Source organism: Arvicanthis niloticus, chromosome 2 (genome assembly GCF_011762505.2).
Source record: "Arvicanthis niloticus isolate mArvNil1 chromosome 2, mArvNil1.pat.X, whole genome shotgun sequence".
Taxonomy (NCBI): Eukaryota; Metazoa; Chordata; class Mammalia; order Rodentia; family Muridae; genus Arvicanthis; species Arvicanthis niloticus.
In genome coordinates this window covers 76874043-76887914 of record NC_047659.1, presented here as the reverse complement: position 1 = coordinate 76887914, position 13872 = coordinate 76874043, and the positions used below count along the sequence as shown (strand labels likewise).

Below are 13872 nucleotides of genomic sequence, written 5' to 3'. Positions count from 1 at the left end.
CTCACTATTCTGTAGACCAGGCTCTGCAGACCACCTGCCCCTCCTCCTGAGTGCTGGACTGCAGGTGTGCGCCACCACAGCTCTGCACATTTGCTTGTTTTTAAGTAGAGGAATTTCAAACAGACTCTGTTTAAGAAATAAAAATAAAATTTCAATCATCAGACAGTTGAAGGAATACTATGTCTTCCATTTTAGATTCAATGAGTGCTAATATTTTATCACGTTATACTGTCTGTACATGGATTATAAAAGTGAGCTGTAGACTTCATGACTTCTTGCTTAGGTATTCTTACAGTCTATGTTGGCAAGTAGATTCTTTGGTTCTGACAGACTCTTGCTCTTGTGTCAAGGCAGTGACAGGGCTTCCCACATGCACTGCAGTGTATTTTATGCAGATAGGGAGCTGCAGTGCTTTTCAGAGCCTTCTATATATAGCATGAAGTAAGAGACAGGAGATAAATTTCAGTATGACAGGACAAAGCTTTTTTTTTTTTTTTAATTTGACTTATAATTGTTAAAGAATCACTTTGTGCATTTGTTAATAAATATATTAATAGCTTCAATGTAGTGTCTTCCCTAAACATGGTCTAAGCATCTCTAGAAACTCTTATATATAAATACTTATTTGGTTCTTTTGTTTGTCTGTTGGATTTGCTTTTGAATTTGGAGACATTGTCTGGCTTTGCATAGCCCAGGGCAGCCTTAAACTTGAAGCCCACTGCCTCTAGCACACAGTGCTGGGATTTCAGAGGTGTCCCACCGTACTCAGCTCTTCCACACCCTTTGTACCTAGCTCTTCAAATATTAAAGCAATTCTAATCAATTATTCTTCTTAACTGCACTAAAAATTTTGATCTTAACCAACTATTGAATTTTATCAAAAAAGGTGAAGGAACTAGAGAAGATACAGAGAAATGCTTGACACATTTTTTAAAAAGGGTGGAATATTTTGGTATCAGTATTTGAGACAAAATATCACAAGATAGGAAATACTTTTACTAATAGATCACCTTGTTAATTATTCTTATGTAGAAATAGACATAATCTGAATCAAAATTTAAGCCACTTATTCATTTAAAATAGTTTTAAGTTATGCAAGATAATTTTCTTCTTCTCTTGGATGACTGTTGTGTTTCCTAGGTATCCCTGCAGCACATGGTAAACCCAGCAGTTATTCCATAAGGGTAGACAACACAGTTCCACTTGTAACTCAGGCCCCGGCTGTGCAGCCTCTGCAGATCCGACCTGGAGTCCTTTCACAGGTTGGCCACAGTTTATTCTTTTATGTTTGTGCTTTTCTTCTTTAACATAAATACAAGTCACATGTCAGCCAGTACTTCTGGGAAGTAATGAAAGGACCCAGTGGAGAGTTCAGTCCTTTCTGGCAGGCCATGTCATTTAGTTTTTGTAATTACTAGTTTTTTATAGTAATTGGTTTGAATTTGGGATGTCTTATTTGTAACTTTGTTTGACTATTTTTTGATGCAGCAGACATGGTCTGGTCGAACACAGCAGATGCTAATACCTGCCTGGCAGCAGGTAACACCCATGGCTCCTGCTGCGGCAACACTAACTTCTGAAGGCATGGCTGGTTCACAGAGGCTTGGAGACTGGGGGTAAGTCCAAAACAGAAGAACTTCTCTATGAATAATCTGCAAAACAGACCCCAGGAAAAAGGAGATTCAATTTTTTAAACTTACTCCATAGGAAAATGATTCCACACAGTAATCATTACAACTCGGTGATGCCACCACCTCTTCTAACCAACCAGATAACATTATCGGCCCCTCAACCTATCAGCGTGGGCATTGCACATGTTGTCTGGCCTCAGCCTGCCACTACCAAGAAAAATAAGCTGTGCCAGAACAGGTTGGTATTCACTTTCTTCTGCATCTTGAAATTAGATATTAAAATAAAATTTGCATGTACACGAAAGGGTCACTCTGTTGTGTTCAAAAATGGCCTCTTTTGTAGCTCTGACACAAACACTAAGCTGGCTCCCTTCTCAATTTCTCAGAGGTATTTTGGTAAAACTAATGGAATGGGAGCCAGGAAGAGAGGAAATAAATGCTTTTCGTTGGTAAGATTGTCTTTATTGACCTTTTGACTTACAATTTATTATCTACCTGTACTATAGCAACTGTAGACATTCAGATGTCACATATACAGCAAAAGTATGTGAATGCAAACTACAGCAATATTTCAGAGATACTATTTTATAATTCACAGAACTCTTAATTTATCAGTATGTTAAATCCATGAACCAAGTTTGCATTGTTTGGTGTGACAAAATTTTCAAGAAATATGATCTCTCTATTGTGACTACAGAGATTACTAATTATTTCTTTGGTTGCAGGAGTAATTCATTGCAGAACACCAATATCCCACATTCAGCATTTATTTCTCCGAAGATAATCAATGGGAAAGACGTTGAGGAAGTAAGTTGTGTAGAAACACAGGACAATCATACCTCAGAAGGAGAGGCAAGAACTTGCCATGAAGCGTCTGTCAGACAGGATTCTACAGTTTCAGAAAAACAGCGGCAAACCATCATCATTGCCGACTCCCCAAGTCCTGCCGTGAGTGTGATCACCATTAGCAGTGACACTGATGACGAAGAGACCTCACCCAGCCCTTCCCTCCGAGAGTAAGTGCCAGATGCACAGTCCTCACAGACAATGGGAGCCTCTTCCCAAGTGCAGGAAAAAACCCAGTTTTTGTGGCCTGCTCTTTGTCAGTGTCTTCTGGAGTAGATAGAATGACAGCCTTTTATCTAAATTCATAAGCTGTACCTTTGGCTGTGAGTAGCTGGCTCTGAAGTGTTAACTGCCCGTAAGCACTGTAGTATTGGCTGGTTCGAGAATGCCCTCTCACTTTGACCCGTGTTTCCTTCCCCTCCCTTATCATTAGGTGTAAAGGTAGTCTAGATTGTGAAGCTTGCCAAAGCACTTTGAATATTGATCGGATGTGTTCACTCAGCAGTCCTGATAGCACTCTGAGCACCAGCTCCTCAGGGCAGTCCAGCCCGTCCCCTTGCAAAAGACCGAACAGGTAAAGTAATTTAATAGACGCTTGTCATAAATGTCAAGTCTGCTAAAAGCTGGATTTCTTCTGTCTTGTGTAAAGTAGTATCTGCCACTCACTACAGTGATTGCTATTTTGCGCACAGGTTTTGAACGACATCAATTTGGTAAGCTTGTGGTTTTAGTTATTTTTTTCCCCAGAATTGGGGAGGCAGAGGCAGGTGATCTCTGAGAGCAAAGCCTTCCAGGGCTATATAGTAAGACTCTTATCTCAAACAAACAAGCAAACAAACCAAACCTTTATTTTACAAGTTAAAGTCCTAATACATTTTTCCATGATGAAGCACTCAGTGGCCTGCTACCTAGAGAGTAGCCACTCTGACTTTTATCTCTACTGTTGGTAGTTGAATTGTCTGCCTCCTTTCGTATTGCCTTGAGAGAACATGCATTGCCTAAAGTAGTGTTTCCTAACTATCACAATGTGCTAACATATTGAGAAATAAGCCACAACAATTTTTATGAAATACGTTTGATTTTACATTATAAAAACTGGTGACAATATTTGAAAAGGATTTTAAAGTCAGTTTTATACCTTTCTTTTAGTCAGGGCCTGTGGTTGGAGTATTTACTGGCTCAAGCTCTGCAGAGACATAAATAAATTCTACTGCATCTTCCTGTACATCCCTTGGAAGTTGATACACACAAATTACACATAACAGTCATGTAAAAATACACACATAAAATGGTCCTAATCATGAATATGTATGTGTAGGTGTAAGAGTAAAAAGAAAGTATACATATAAAAAGACATGTTCCAGATTATTAAGACTGGAATGAGTAATTAAAACAGCGAATACTGTGGAAATCCAGGGAGTGAGGTCTTGTGAGGGCTGAGATGGTGGGAAGAGGAGTTCAGAACCCTGGGGTGGCTGCAGGTTGGTCAGAAAGCCCTTTCAGAAAGATACAGATCCTACTCTTCAGCTGGATCTGAAATACAGAAGTCCCTACCTAGTTCACATGTTTGTACATATCGTCTAAATATCTAGAATAATACTTTTTTTTGTTTCTGTTTTTGTTTGTATGTATTTAAATGTGCATAGACATTTGTGCAAGTCCCTCTGGAGAATCAAGGCCAATGATGGGTGTCTTCTTCAGTTGCTCTCCAGCATATTTTTGGATCTCTCACCAAACCTAGAATTCACTTATTTGCTAGACTAATGGCCAGCAAAGCTCCAGGGCTCCTCCTGTCTCAACCTTCCTAACGTGTGGATTGCATCTACACATTGCTGGGTGCAGATTTTTAATGTGGGTGCTAGGATCCAAACTCAGGTTTGCATATTTGCACAGCAAACATTTTGCCAGTTGAGATATCTTTCTAGCCCCTAGAATAGTACTTATTGTCTTGAAGAATTAATAAAGAAAAACTTTGTGAACTATTATGATGGAGCAAATGTGAAGGAAAGAAGAAATAGTTTAAAAGGGTATTTCTGAAGTAGAGTTTGGTTTATCATTCTGAATAGTCTGGAAATTCTGCGGTTAAAGTGTCCAATAATAAATAAATAAATATATAAAAATAAGCATTTCAGTATGCTGGAAACTACTAATTGAAATTGGAATTAATTGTGGAAAAATATAAAATATTTAAAAATATTTATCAAATATTTCTTACAGTATGTCAGACGATGAACAAGAAAGTGGGTGTGAGACTGTGGACGGCTCTCCAACATCAGACTCCTCGGGGCACGACAGTCCGTTTGCAGAGAGCAGTTTTGTGGAGGACACGCATCATAAAGCAAAGCTGGGGAATTGTGCTGGCACAGAAGCCAAGCCAGCTGTTGGCACTGCTGTGCAGCCACCAGTGGGAATAGAAAGTGGACTGAGTGTTGATGCGCACATGGCAAATACAGGTAAAACTTTTTTTTTTTTTTTTTTTTTGGTTTTTTGAGACAGGGTTTCTCTGTGTAGACCTGGCTGTCCTGGAACTCACTCTGTAGACCAGGCTGTCCTTGAACTCAGAAATCCACCTGCCTCTGCCTCCCAAGTGCTGGGATTAAAGGCATGTGCCACCACTGCCCGGCATAAAACTTATTTTTCTGTTTGGTCTTTAAAGGTCTGAATTTGGGAACACCAGACACCAGGATTGTCAAAAGTCATCTTTGAATTTTCATCTTGAACTTGTCGTGTCTATTACACAGGGAAAAAAAAATCTTTCCAAATGTTGTCTAATGTTTAGAGGCCACGACTTTTCTCTTTAAATTAAAAATGAAGGTTCTTCAATCATTGTGTGTAAAATCTGTAAGCACATGTTTAATTTTTATTAGAGAAGCAGAAACCACAGCTCTGTAATTCTGTATGTGTGGTGGTTATTTTTGCCAGATTCTACATGCCAGCCATTGAGAAAAGGCCAGCCCGCCCCTGGAAAGCCGCACCAGCCTTCTGTCTCGGGCGCTCGTCAGCAAAAGCCTACATCAGCATTCCCACAGCAGCATCTGAACCTGAGCCAGGTATGCTCCTGTGTGTGTGTGTGTGTGTGTGAGAGAGAGAGAGAGTGTGTGTGTGTGTGTGTGTGTGTGTGTGTGTGTGTGTGTGTGTGTGTGTGCGCGTGCGTGCATGCGCTTGGGATTTACACTCAGCAGTTTAGTTTCTTTTCCTTTAGTAGTTTAGTTTTTAATTTTGTATATGTGTGTGGTATGTGTAAATTTTGAGCAGAGATAATGGGGAAAATTGAGATTGTTTTGGAATTTAACAAATTTGCATAAATGCTATATAAATTGTAGAGATTATTAACTGGGATAATAGTGCTAGCTGGTAACAATTTGTAGGAAACAGGAAGATGATAGAGTGCTTTCTTTTCCTAGTAAATGAGACTGAAATCCAGTGTGAACTGCCAGTCACAGTCCTTCTCGTCTTTACTTTGATCTTACAAAATGTGCTGTTCAGTCATGTTTTTCTTTGTGATTAGGTTCAGCATTTCGGAACTGGGCATCAAGAATGGAATGGAAACTTTGGGCATCGAAGACAGCAAGCATATATTCCTACTAGTGTTACCAGTAATCCATTCACTCTTTCTCATGGGAGTCCCAACCACACAGCAGTACATGCCCATCTGGCTGGAAGCACGCACCTCGGAGGACAGCCTACTCTGCTTCCATACCCGTCTTCAGCTGCCCTCAGTAGTGCTGCACCCGTGGCTCACCTCCTAGCCTCTCCGTGTACCTCAAGACCCATGTTACAGCATCCAACCTACAGTCTCTCCCACCCCAGTGGCATAGTTCACCAAGTCCCAGTGGGCATAAACCCCCGCCTGTTACCATCCCCAACCATTCATCAGACTCAGTACAAACCAATCTTCCCTCCACATTCTTACATTGCAGCATCACCTGCATATACTGGATTTCCATTGAGTCCAACCAAACTCAGCCAGTATCCATATATGTGAAAACTCGAAAGCAGTCTATCGAGGAAGCTCAATGATACAAATGTTTGATTAAAAATAAAAACATGGTATTTAATAAATATTAGCCATGGCACAAGAAAATTATTTTTGAATCATGTAGACTTGGGTGCAATTTAAACAACTTTGAGCTTTAAAAAAACTCACTTTTAATGTGTTTTGCACATTTGGTATAACTTGTCTTTGGTCATGTATCTTCTTATGTAGTAACTCTATAGACAGGTGACTTATGGGAGCAAAAGTCCAGTTTTGCTCCTGCTATTTTTTATAAAATTGCCTTCTAACTAGTGCAAGACACGTCCACATTTGGGAAGCCATTCTGTGTCTAGACTTAGAGTAACAGATGCACATGTGTCAGAATTACAGCATATGAGTGAGTTGTATCGTCTGTGTCTTACTGTGTACATGTTGGGGCACTTAACCTAAGCAATTGAGCTATTGTTCTTTACATTTGCATGTGTCTTTTGCATGGGCAAAACGTTGCCTAGACTTGGCTCTTAATGTTGTTGTAATAATCTCAGCTGCATTGTAAACCGTTCCCACACATAGTGCCTTAAATATTTGAGGTTGTTGAAGTTATTACCTATCTGTAAATGTTGGACTGCAGCACTTAAAATTCAGACCTACTCTTTAGTTTTCTTTCAGTAGAGTAATGTTCCCTTTGGTTTTGTGTGGTATGATTTCAGATAGTAGCTGCTTTTTCCTTATTAAGAGGGCAGCATGATTGCTATAGCTGAATTCTGCTGTCTGATTTTTTTTTTCAGAATGATCTAGCTTCAAGAAAAGCAAGCAGTTAGTAGTGCTTAAGAAAACTTGATTCAGTAACTAATGGATAGTTGATCTCTGTCACAGCACAGCATTTTATAGACTATTAAGTGAAACTGCAATACAACCTAAGTTTATTTTGGGAGTGTTTGCTGTATAATTGGACTTGATAAGGTGTTTAGGGTGCAGTAGGCATGACTTGAGTAGATAAGGAAAGAACGCAAATGCTCGCCGACTCACGATGTGCTCCCTTCGTGCTTGGGCAGACCATGCAGTATTTAACACATAGTAGCAGAATATTTACTGTTGAACCTTGAAAAGATGTGAGGTCTTTGTGTGCAAGTTTTCATTTATGCATGTGAGAAGGTTTTGGTTTTGGTTATTTTTAAGTATTTTACATTGTAGTACTCGTTTTTGCTTGTTGGTGGTGTTTGCTTATTTAATACATTCCGTCAGGGACAGAAATTACATGCTTTTTCTCTTAGGAAGTGTGTATTGGGTTTTTCCCTCCCCCTCTCCCCTTGGTGGTGATGGTGGTAATGTTTAAATGAAGTTGCTTTTACAGCACCAAAGACTTAATCATCCATTTCTTATATAAAAGGTAGCTACTTTTTGCATAGACCTCAAGTATATTGTAGTGTAGAGGTGGAATTTAAGGAAAGGTATTAAACCAAGGCTGTGTTTTAGCTTACAGGCAAGTAATAAATTGTATCATTTATCTTGAATGTATCATAGATAAGCTGCTATATAACGATTGCCACTTCAGATAGCTGTGAAATTAGGTGATTAACTAGTTGTTATTTAGCTTTCTAATTTCTGTATAAGTCTAATTACACAAGATAGAAGCTGGGGTTTTGATTTTTTTTTTTTTTTTTACTTTGCTTTTCTGTTTGGAGTGTCATTGTAACTACTGTATTGTAAATGATGGAAACAATTGCCTATGTTATTTTGGGGTGTGTTATTTGCATCAGTATTTTATCTCTATTAATGTTTGTGCTCATCACTGCATATAAAAACTTGGATGTATCAATGTAACTTAATTTTTTTATTTTCATACTGGCATTGTAGACACGTGAGAAAGCTGTATCTTGCAGGCTTGACTTAACTTTTTTTCCTTAAGAGTCTGGAATATAATCTTACAGCATTTACTGGAATAAATAGTATAAAACATTTGAGTGCAAAACTTCAAATGTTTTGGATTGACAGCATTTTCTTATTAAGCAAGTTGCATATCACAAGTTCAACTCTAGTATGCGCTGATAAGCTGATAGTGATACATTTTTCTTTACTCCATTGACACAAGCAGTGTTTTATTTAATAATCATCCATGACATAAACGTGCCTGAAGTTGATTTTTAAAATTACAGTATTAGATCATAAAGTAAAAACCAGCAGCACATTTTTAGTCACTGAAAATGAAGGACTTGATTTCCCCACAGGTCTCAGTATTTTTAGTAATTGATTCTATGCATTTTATATAAATAGAAATATACGTAACACACATTACAAAAAGGAGTAGACTGAGATTAACTTAAGACTATTTACAGACGACAAGTCTGTGGAGTCACTAAGTAACGGCTTCTCATTTGAGCTGTAGGGTCTAAGGTATCTGCTCACTTCTTGGAAAAGATTGAGTGCTGGCGACGGATGTTTCAGAAACACCGAGTACACAGATTAGTTGTGTCACAACAGGGAGGAGGTGGTCTGGTAAGCTGCGCTCTGCCGAGGATGACGCCCTTTTTGTATTAAGTTCATGACTGGAGCAGCCTTGTTAAATTGACTGTTGGTCTTAACAGTCAACATTTTCACACCACAGTAATGCTTTTTAAAGGCATGCCACTGTTAAGTGCACTGCTCTTAATTAACTGTAATCATGGGCTTTTTAATGTGTTTCAAAGTTTAAGACTTCAAAATCCCCCTGAAGTCTGATTTTAGCATACTAGCAGAAGGATCTGGATTTTACCCCCTCTAAATCTATTTTAATAGTTTTGTTTTAATGTTTTCTTAAATAAAACACTGCATGATTTCCAAGTTGCATATTTGTGTGCTAATTTGCAAGTGAATTTTTAATCAATTATTTTGATATTTAGGTTTTTTTTTCCTTCAGGGTATTTAATATGTTACTCTATTAGCAAACCTTTCATTTTAATATCTCTACTGCTGATTTTAAACTTGGCTTGTGTTCTGTAAAAGTTAAATCATACACTGCAAGGTGTAGGAAGATTCATTTTAATGATCCCAATGGTAGATTCAATGAGCTAGTTTGAACTATTAACTGTTGAACAGTTTTACTCTTGTGGCTTCTTCCTTTGGTTTGTTTTTGCTTTGACTTCTATGCTACACTAGTTTGCCATGTAGCAATTGCACTGTGCAATATTACAATAAGGACTGGGAAAACTTTTATGGATGTAATGTCTATTACAGTTTGCGATAGTATTTCTCTCTAGTTCTCAGTGATTTAAATGTGACCAAGCCTTCTGTACTTTGTCACAAAAAGCGGGTTTTCCAGGTGACTATTTTGGTGAGTGTCAAAATAAGAATTTATGGTGTATTACTGTTGATTCACTTTGAATTAAAATATATATATTGCAGCAAACAGCTTGCTGACTTTTTTTCCACTCCAGTACTTCTTAAGGGCAGTGGTGGGAAAGCTTGCCATTGCCCAGTTACCTTATCGTTGACATTTCGTTTGATGCACAGAGCCACCTTGGGTTAGGAGTTTTGTTAGGTGAGGACACAGTACAACTCGTTTGTGCGACTTGCCCGGAGTCTGACTGCTAGCCAGTATGCATCTGAGATAGATCCAGGCCAACCACACGAGTCATCTCCCTACCTTTCTTTATGAACTGTCATCTGGCGCAGTGCGCCAGAAACAACTGAAGCCACAACATGACCATGGCCCATTCTTCTTGTCAATTTTGATTTTTCTCAAATATTTTTGAGGGAAGTATTCTGTTCGATATCCATGGTTGGAGAACAGGGAAGTCATGGTTTTTGAAGAGTACAACACGGGACTTTGAAAGAGTGTGGTTGCCCCAAGTCAGTTCCAGTTAACTTCTCAAATGGCCTCTTATTCTCCAATCCTTGACTTGAGACACAGATCTGCAGGCAGGTGTGGGGGCAGCGTTCCTTAGAGCAGAACAGTTGAGTCAGGACTGTTCGTGTGCTTCTTTCAACGTTGGTGAGAGTCTTCCAAATGATACATCATTTTTATGCTCATGGCTCTATAGAATTCTTTTGTTGCATATACTGGTCTTGTGATGGTCATTTGAGTAATTTGCCCTTTTTAGATATTTGGAATATTGTTGCTGTGAATTTATTGTCCATCTTTTGGAGAACACGTGCAGCATACGCAGCATATATATGCAGGTATAGAATTAGTAGATTGTAGGGAACATACATATTTCACTTCTTTAAACACCTAGTATTCCAAAATACCGGAATTAATTTACACTTGAGGTATGTGAGCATTCTAGTTGTCTTCTAACCTTACACTTTTTCTTTAGCCATTGTGAGGTTGGGTCCTTAACAAACAAACAACAGCAACAACAAAAACCTGTCACTAAGGCTCAAACACAGGCCTGAGATGACCATGGAATCTAGAGTTTGTAAATCGAGAGCTGCCTGAAAGGCTACTCAACGTCAGGAAGTACCAAGGAGTACTGAGCAAGTTCAGTGGATCTAGGACTATAGACATTGTTTCTGAAGGGGATAATGGGTACCAGCATGCAAATGTCTTTGAGCGAACACTTAAGCCAATACCCACCCATCATAAGTCCGCCATGAGTCGTTCAAAATAGGAAATCTCTGTGTTCCTAGTACTGGGCATTTACTATTGACCAAAGCAGAAGGTTCATTACCTTACCGCACCGTCGTGGGGAGACCAAGCAAGTCAGTGCCAACAGTGTGGCATTGGAGGTGCCTAGAACGCTAGGCACACAAGAGGGATGAACAAAAAAAGGGAGGTGACCACTCTGGTAGAGCTCAGTGCATGGGTGGGCTGCTAGAGACGGAATGCCGCTGTGGGGGTGGGCATGCAGCCTTCTGCCAAAGAAAGGGCTGTACACTTAATTCCAGTCACCAAGAAGCTATAAAAGGATTTTAGATGCTCAAATGCAACCCAGTCTTTTTAAAAATTTGACTCTGGTTGACCCCTGGAGAGTAGGCTAAAGGCATCAAGACTGTACAGTGGTATTGAAGTCCATACAAGAGGGAGAGGTGAGTGCCTGTCTTTGATTGAGAGGGTTTGTATTATGAATATAATGTATCCTTTTCCCTTTCTGGAGAAGAGACATGGTCTCATTATGTAGCCTGTCTGACCTTGAATTCTCTGTAGCCCAGGCTGGCCTAGAACTCCAGGGCCCCTGCCATGCATTGTCACACCCAGACTCCTTTTAGTTTAACACAGTATTTGGAAGAGTGAAAGTTTTGAATTCGGATAAAGCCCAATTTACTACCATTGTTTACCATTTGTGGTTTTACTTTGTGTTTCCTAAGACATTTCTTGATGGTGAAGTTTTAGAAGCTTTCTCCTGCATCTTCTATAGTTTTAGTTTTTATATCTCTATATATAGATATAAAATATATATAAGATATATATTATATAAGATATATATAAGATTTATATATATAATATATAATATATATAAGATATATATTACATATAAGATATATAGATATATATAGGTATAAAATATATCTATGCATCTTTTAAATCTCTGGTCCATGTCACGTGGGTTTTTGTGTTGCTTGCGATGACATTGTCCTATCTTATTGAACCTATGGTTTATATAGGATAAGTAAAAAAGTATTATATTTTCTGCCATAGAAAATAGTGCATGTTGCAACATGTCTGGAAAATTCAGAGAAACACATTTTAAAAAATTAAGAGTTTTCAAATGCTTACTGTACATGCAGACAATTAAAAATAAAAACTTGTGTGTGTGTATATGTTGTTTGTATGCATATGCACACAAGAGCATATGCCACACTGCACATATAGAAGTCAGAATAGCTTTGTGTAGTTGGTTTTCTTCTACATCTGTACTGGCTCCAGGGACCGGACTTGCACGGGTCACCAGGCTTCCATGCCCAGTGCCTTTACCCCAGTGAGCTATTTTGTTAGCCCAGTTTCTACTGTTTTCTACTTGAGATTTATAACAAGTTTTTTTTTTTTTTTTTTTTGCATGATTTACAGACCTCCACTGTTTTAGTGCCCATACTCTCTGTAAACTGATTGGTTTTGTTCTAAGCATTAGGGATGGAGAATACAAAGAACTTGCTTTCTTTTTTTCTTAAAAAAAAAAGGATATTTTTATTTTTTGCATGTATTTTTTTTTCATGCTTGTATGTATGTGCGCCATGTTCATGCCTGGTATCTGTAAAGGGTAGAAGAAGGTGCCATGTCCCTTGGAACTACAGTCACTGATGGTTGTGAGCTGCTGCCTTGATACCAGGAAGTGAATCCAGGTCCTCCACAAGACTCTTAACTGATGAACCATCTCTCCAGCCACACTTCTTTCTTTTATAAATATGAAATCTTGTTAAATTTTGACCATTTCAAGGGTTTTAGAGATGGCTCAACAGTTAAGAGCACTGGCTGATTTCTATTCCCAGCACCCACATGGTGGCTCACAACCTTCTGTAACGGGATCTGATGCCCTCTTCTGTCATTCAGGTATATGCACAGATAGAGCACTCATTTGCATAGATGAATAAATACTAACTTTCTCTGAGCATTTCATATCATGCATACCATTTTGATTTATGCTTTTTATTAGGTTGAATGTCTGTACTGTTTAACCTGTATATATGAGCCATTGCCATGGCTTCTATCCCTTCTTTCATCCAGTCTGTCTCACTAACTGGAAACTCTGATTTGCCCCATTTTTATCTTGTCTTTGACGTTTGCTTTGTGTCTGACTGCAGTAGGTACTAAAATACTTGCTAAGTAAATAAATGTGGGGCTGCAGAGATGGTTGGTTCACTGGTTAACACTGACTGCTCTTGCAGAGAACCTGGGTCAGTTCCCAGCACCCACATGGCAGTAGTTCACAACTGCCTGGAACTCCAAGCAACAGGAAAACTGACTCCTTTTTCTTGCTTCTGAAGGCACTGCGTTGTAGATGGTGCACAGGCATACATGCAGGCAAAACACTCATACCTAGATAAAGATTTTCTTAAGGGAGTAAGTTTAACAGTCATCTGTTGGATGAAATTTGGAGGTTTAAATTTGATCTATCTTGTCATTTTTAAATTATGATTTTGAGAAGGTTTGGACTTCAGTTTACTCTGTTAAGTGAAAGAGCTTGGGGTGGGGGAGGGCTTGCAAACTCAGCTGGAGAAAGATGAAACCAGTAGATACCATGGAGGGTCCACTTCAGGCCTGAGAGTCAGCAAGTGCCTGGCCACAACAGACCCGTAACTAATAGTTTTTCAATTAGACAAATGTTGGCAATGAAGTTAATAAAATGCATAGCATACACCAAGCAAGTTACATTAGGCCTGAGGTGGTCTGAGCATCCAGTTTTATAGTTGGTCACTCTTTTCAATATAATGTAGTGTTACATACTGGCCAGCGGGGGGAGAAAGTGCTCGCTAAATGTTTGTTCCCTAATATCTAAGATAACA

General features: G+C 38.8%; 1 protein-coding gene across 7 annotated transcripts in view; it reads left to right on the top strand.

Annotated features, from left to right (window-relative positions):
- Positions 1 to 9838, top strand: part of Hipk3 (homeodomain interacting protein kinase 3) — a 75891-nt gene extending 66053 nt beyond the window's left edge. For 3 of the 7 annotated variants that reach the window (XM_076929364.1, XM_034496777.2, XM_034496778.2), the window contains exons 9-17: positions 1141 to 1262; positions 1489 to 1616; positions 1708 to 1869; positions 2018 to 2080; positions 2357 to 2647; positions 2911 to 3051; positions 4695 to 4930; positions 5400 to 5527; positions 5986 to 9838. In XM_076929364.1, coding sequence (XP_076785479.1) covers positions 1141 to 1262; positions 1489 to 1616; positions 1708 to 1869; positions 2018 to 2080; positions 2357 to 2647; positions 2911 to 3051; positions 4695 to 4930; positions 5400 to 5527; positions 5986 to 6462 — 1748 coding nt within the window. In that variant the 3' untranslated portion in view covers positions 6463 to 9838. The remainder of the gene's footprint in view (positions 1 to 1140; positions 1263 to 1488; positions 1617 to 1707; positions 1870 to 2017; positions 2081 to 2356; positions 2648 to 2910; positions 3052 to 4694; positions 4931 to 5399; positions 5528 to 5985) is intronic. The other 4 variants (XM_034496782.2, XM_034496783.1, XM_034496779.2 and 1 more) reach the window with 3 other exon arrangements.
- The last annotated feature ends 4034 nt before the right edge of the window (positions 9839 to 13872 follow it).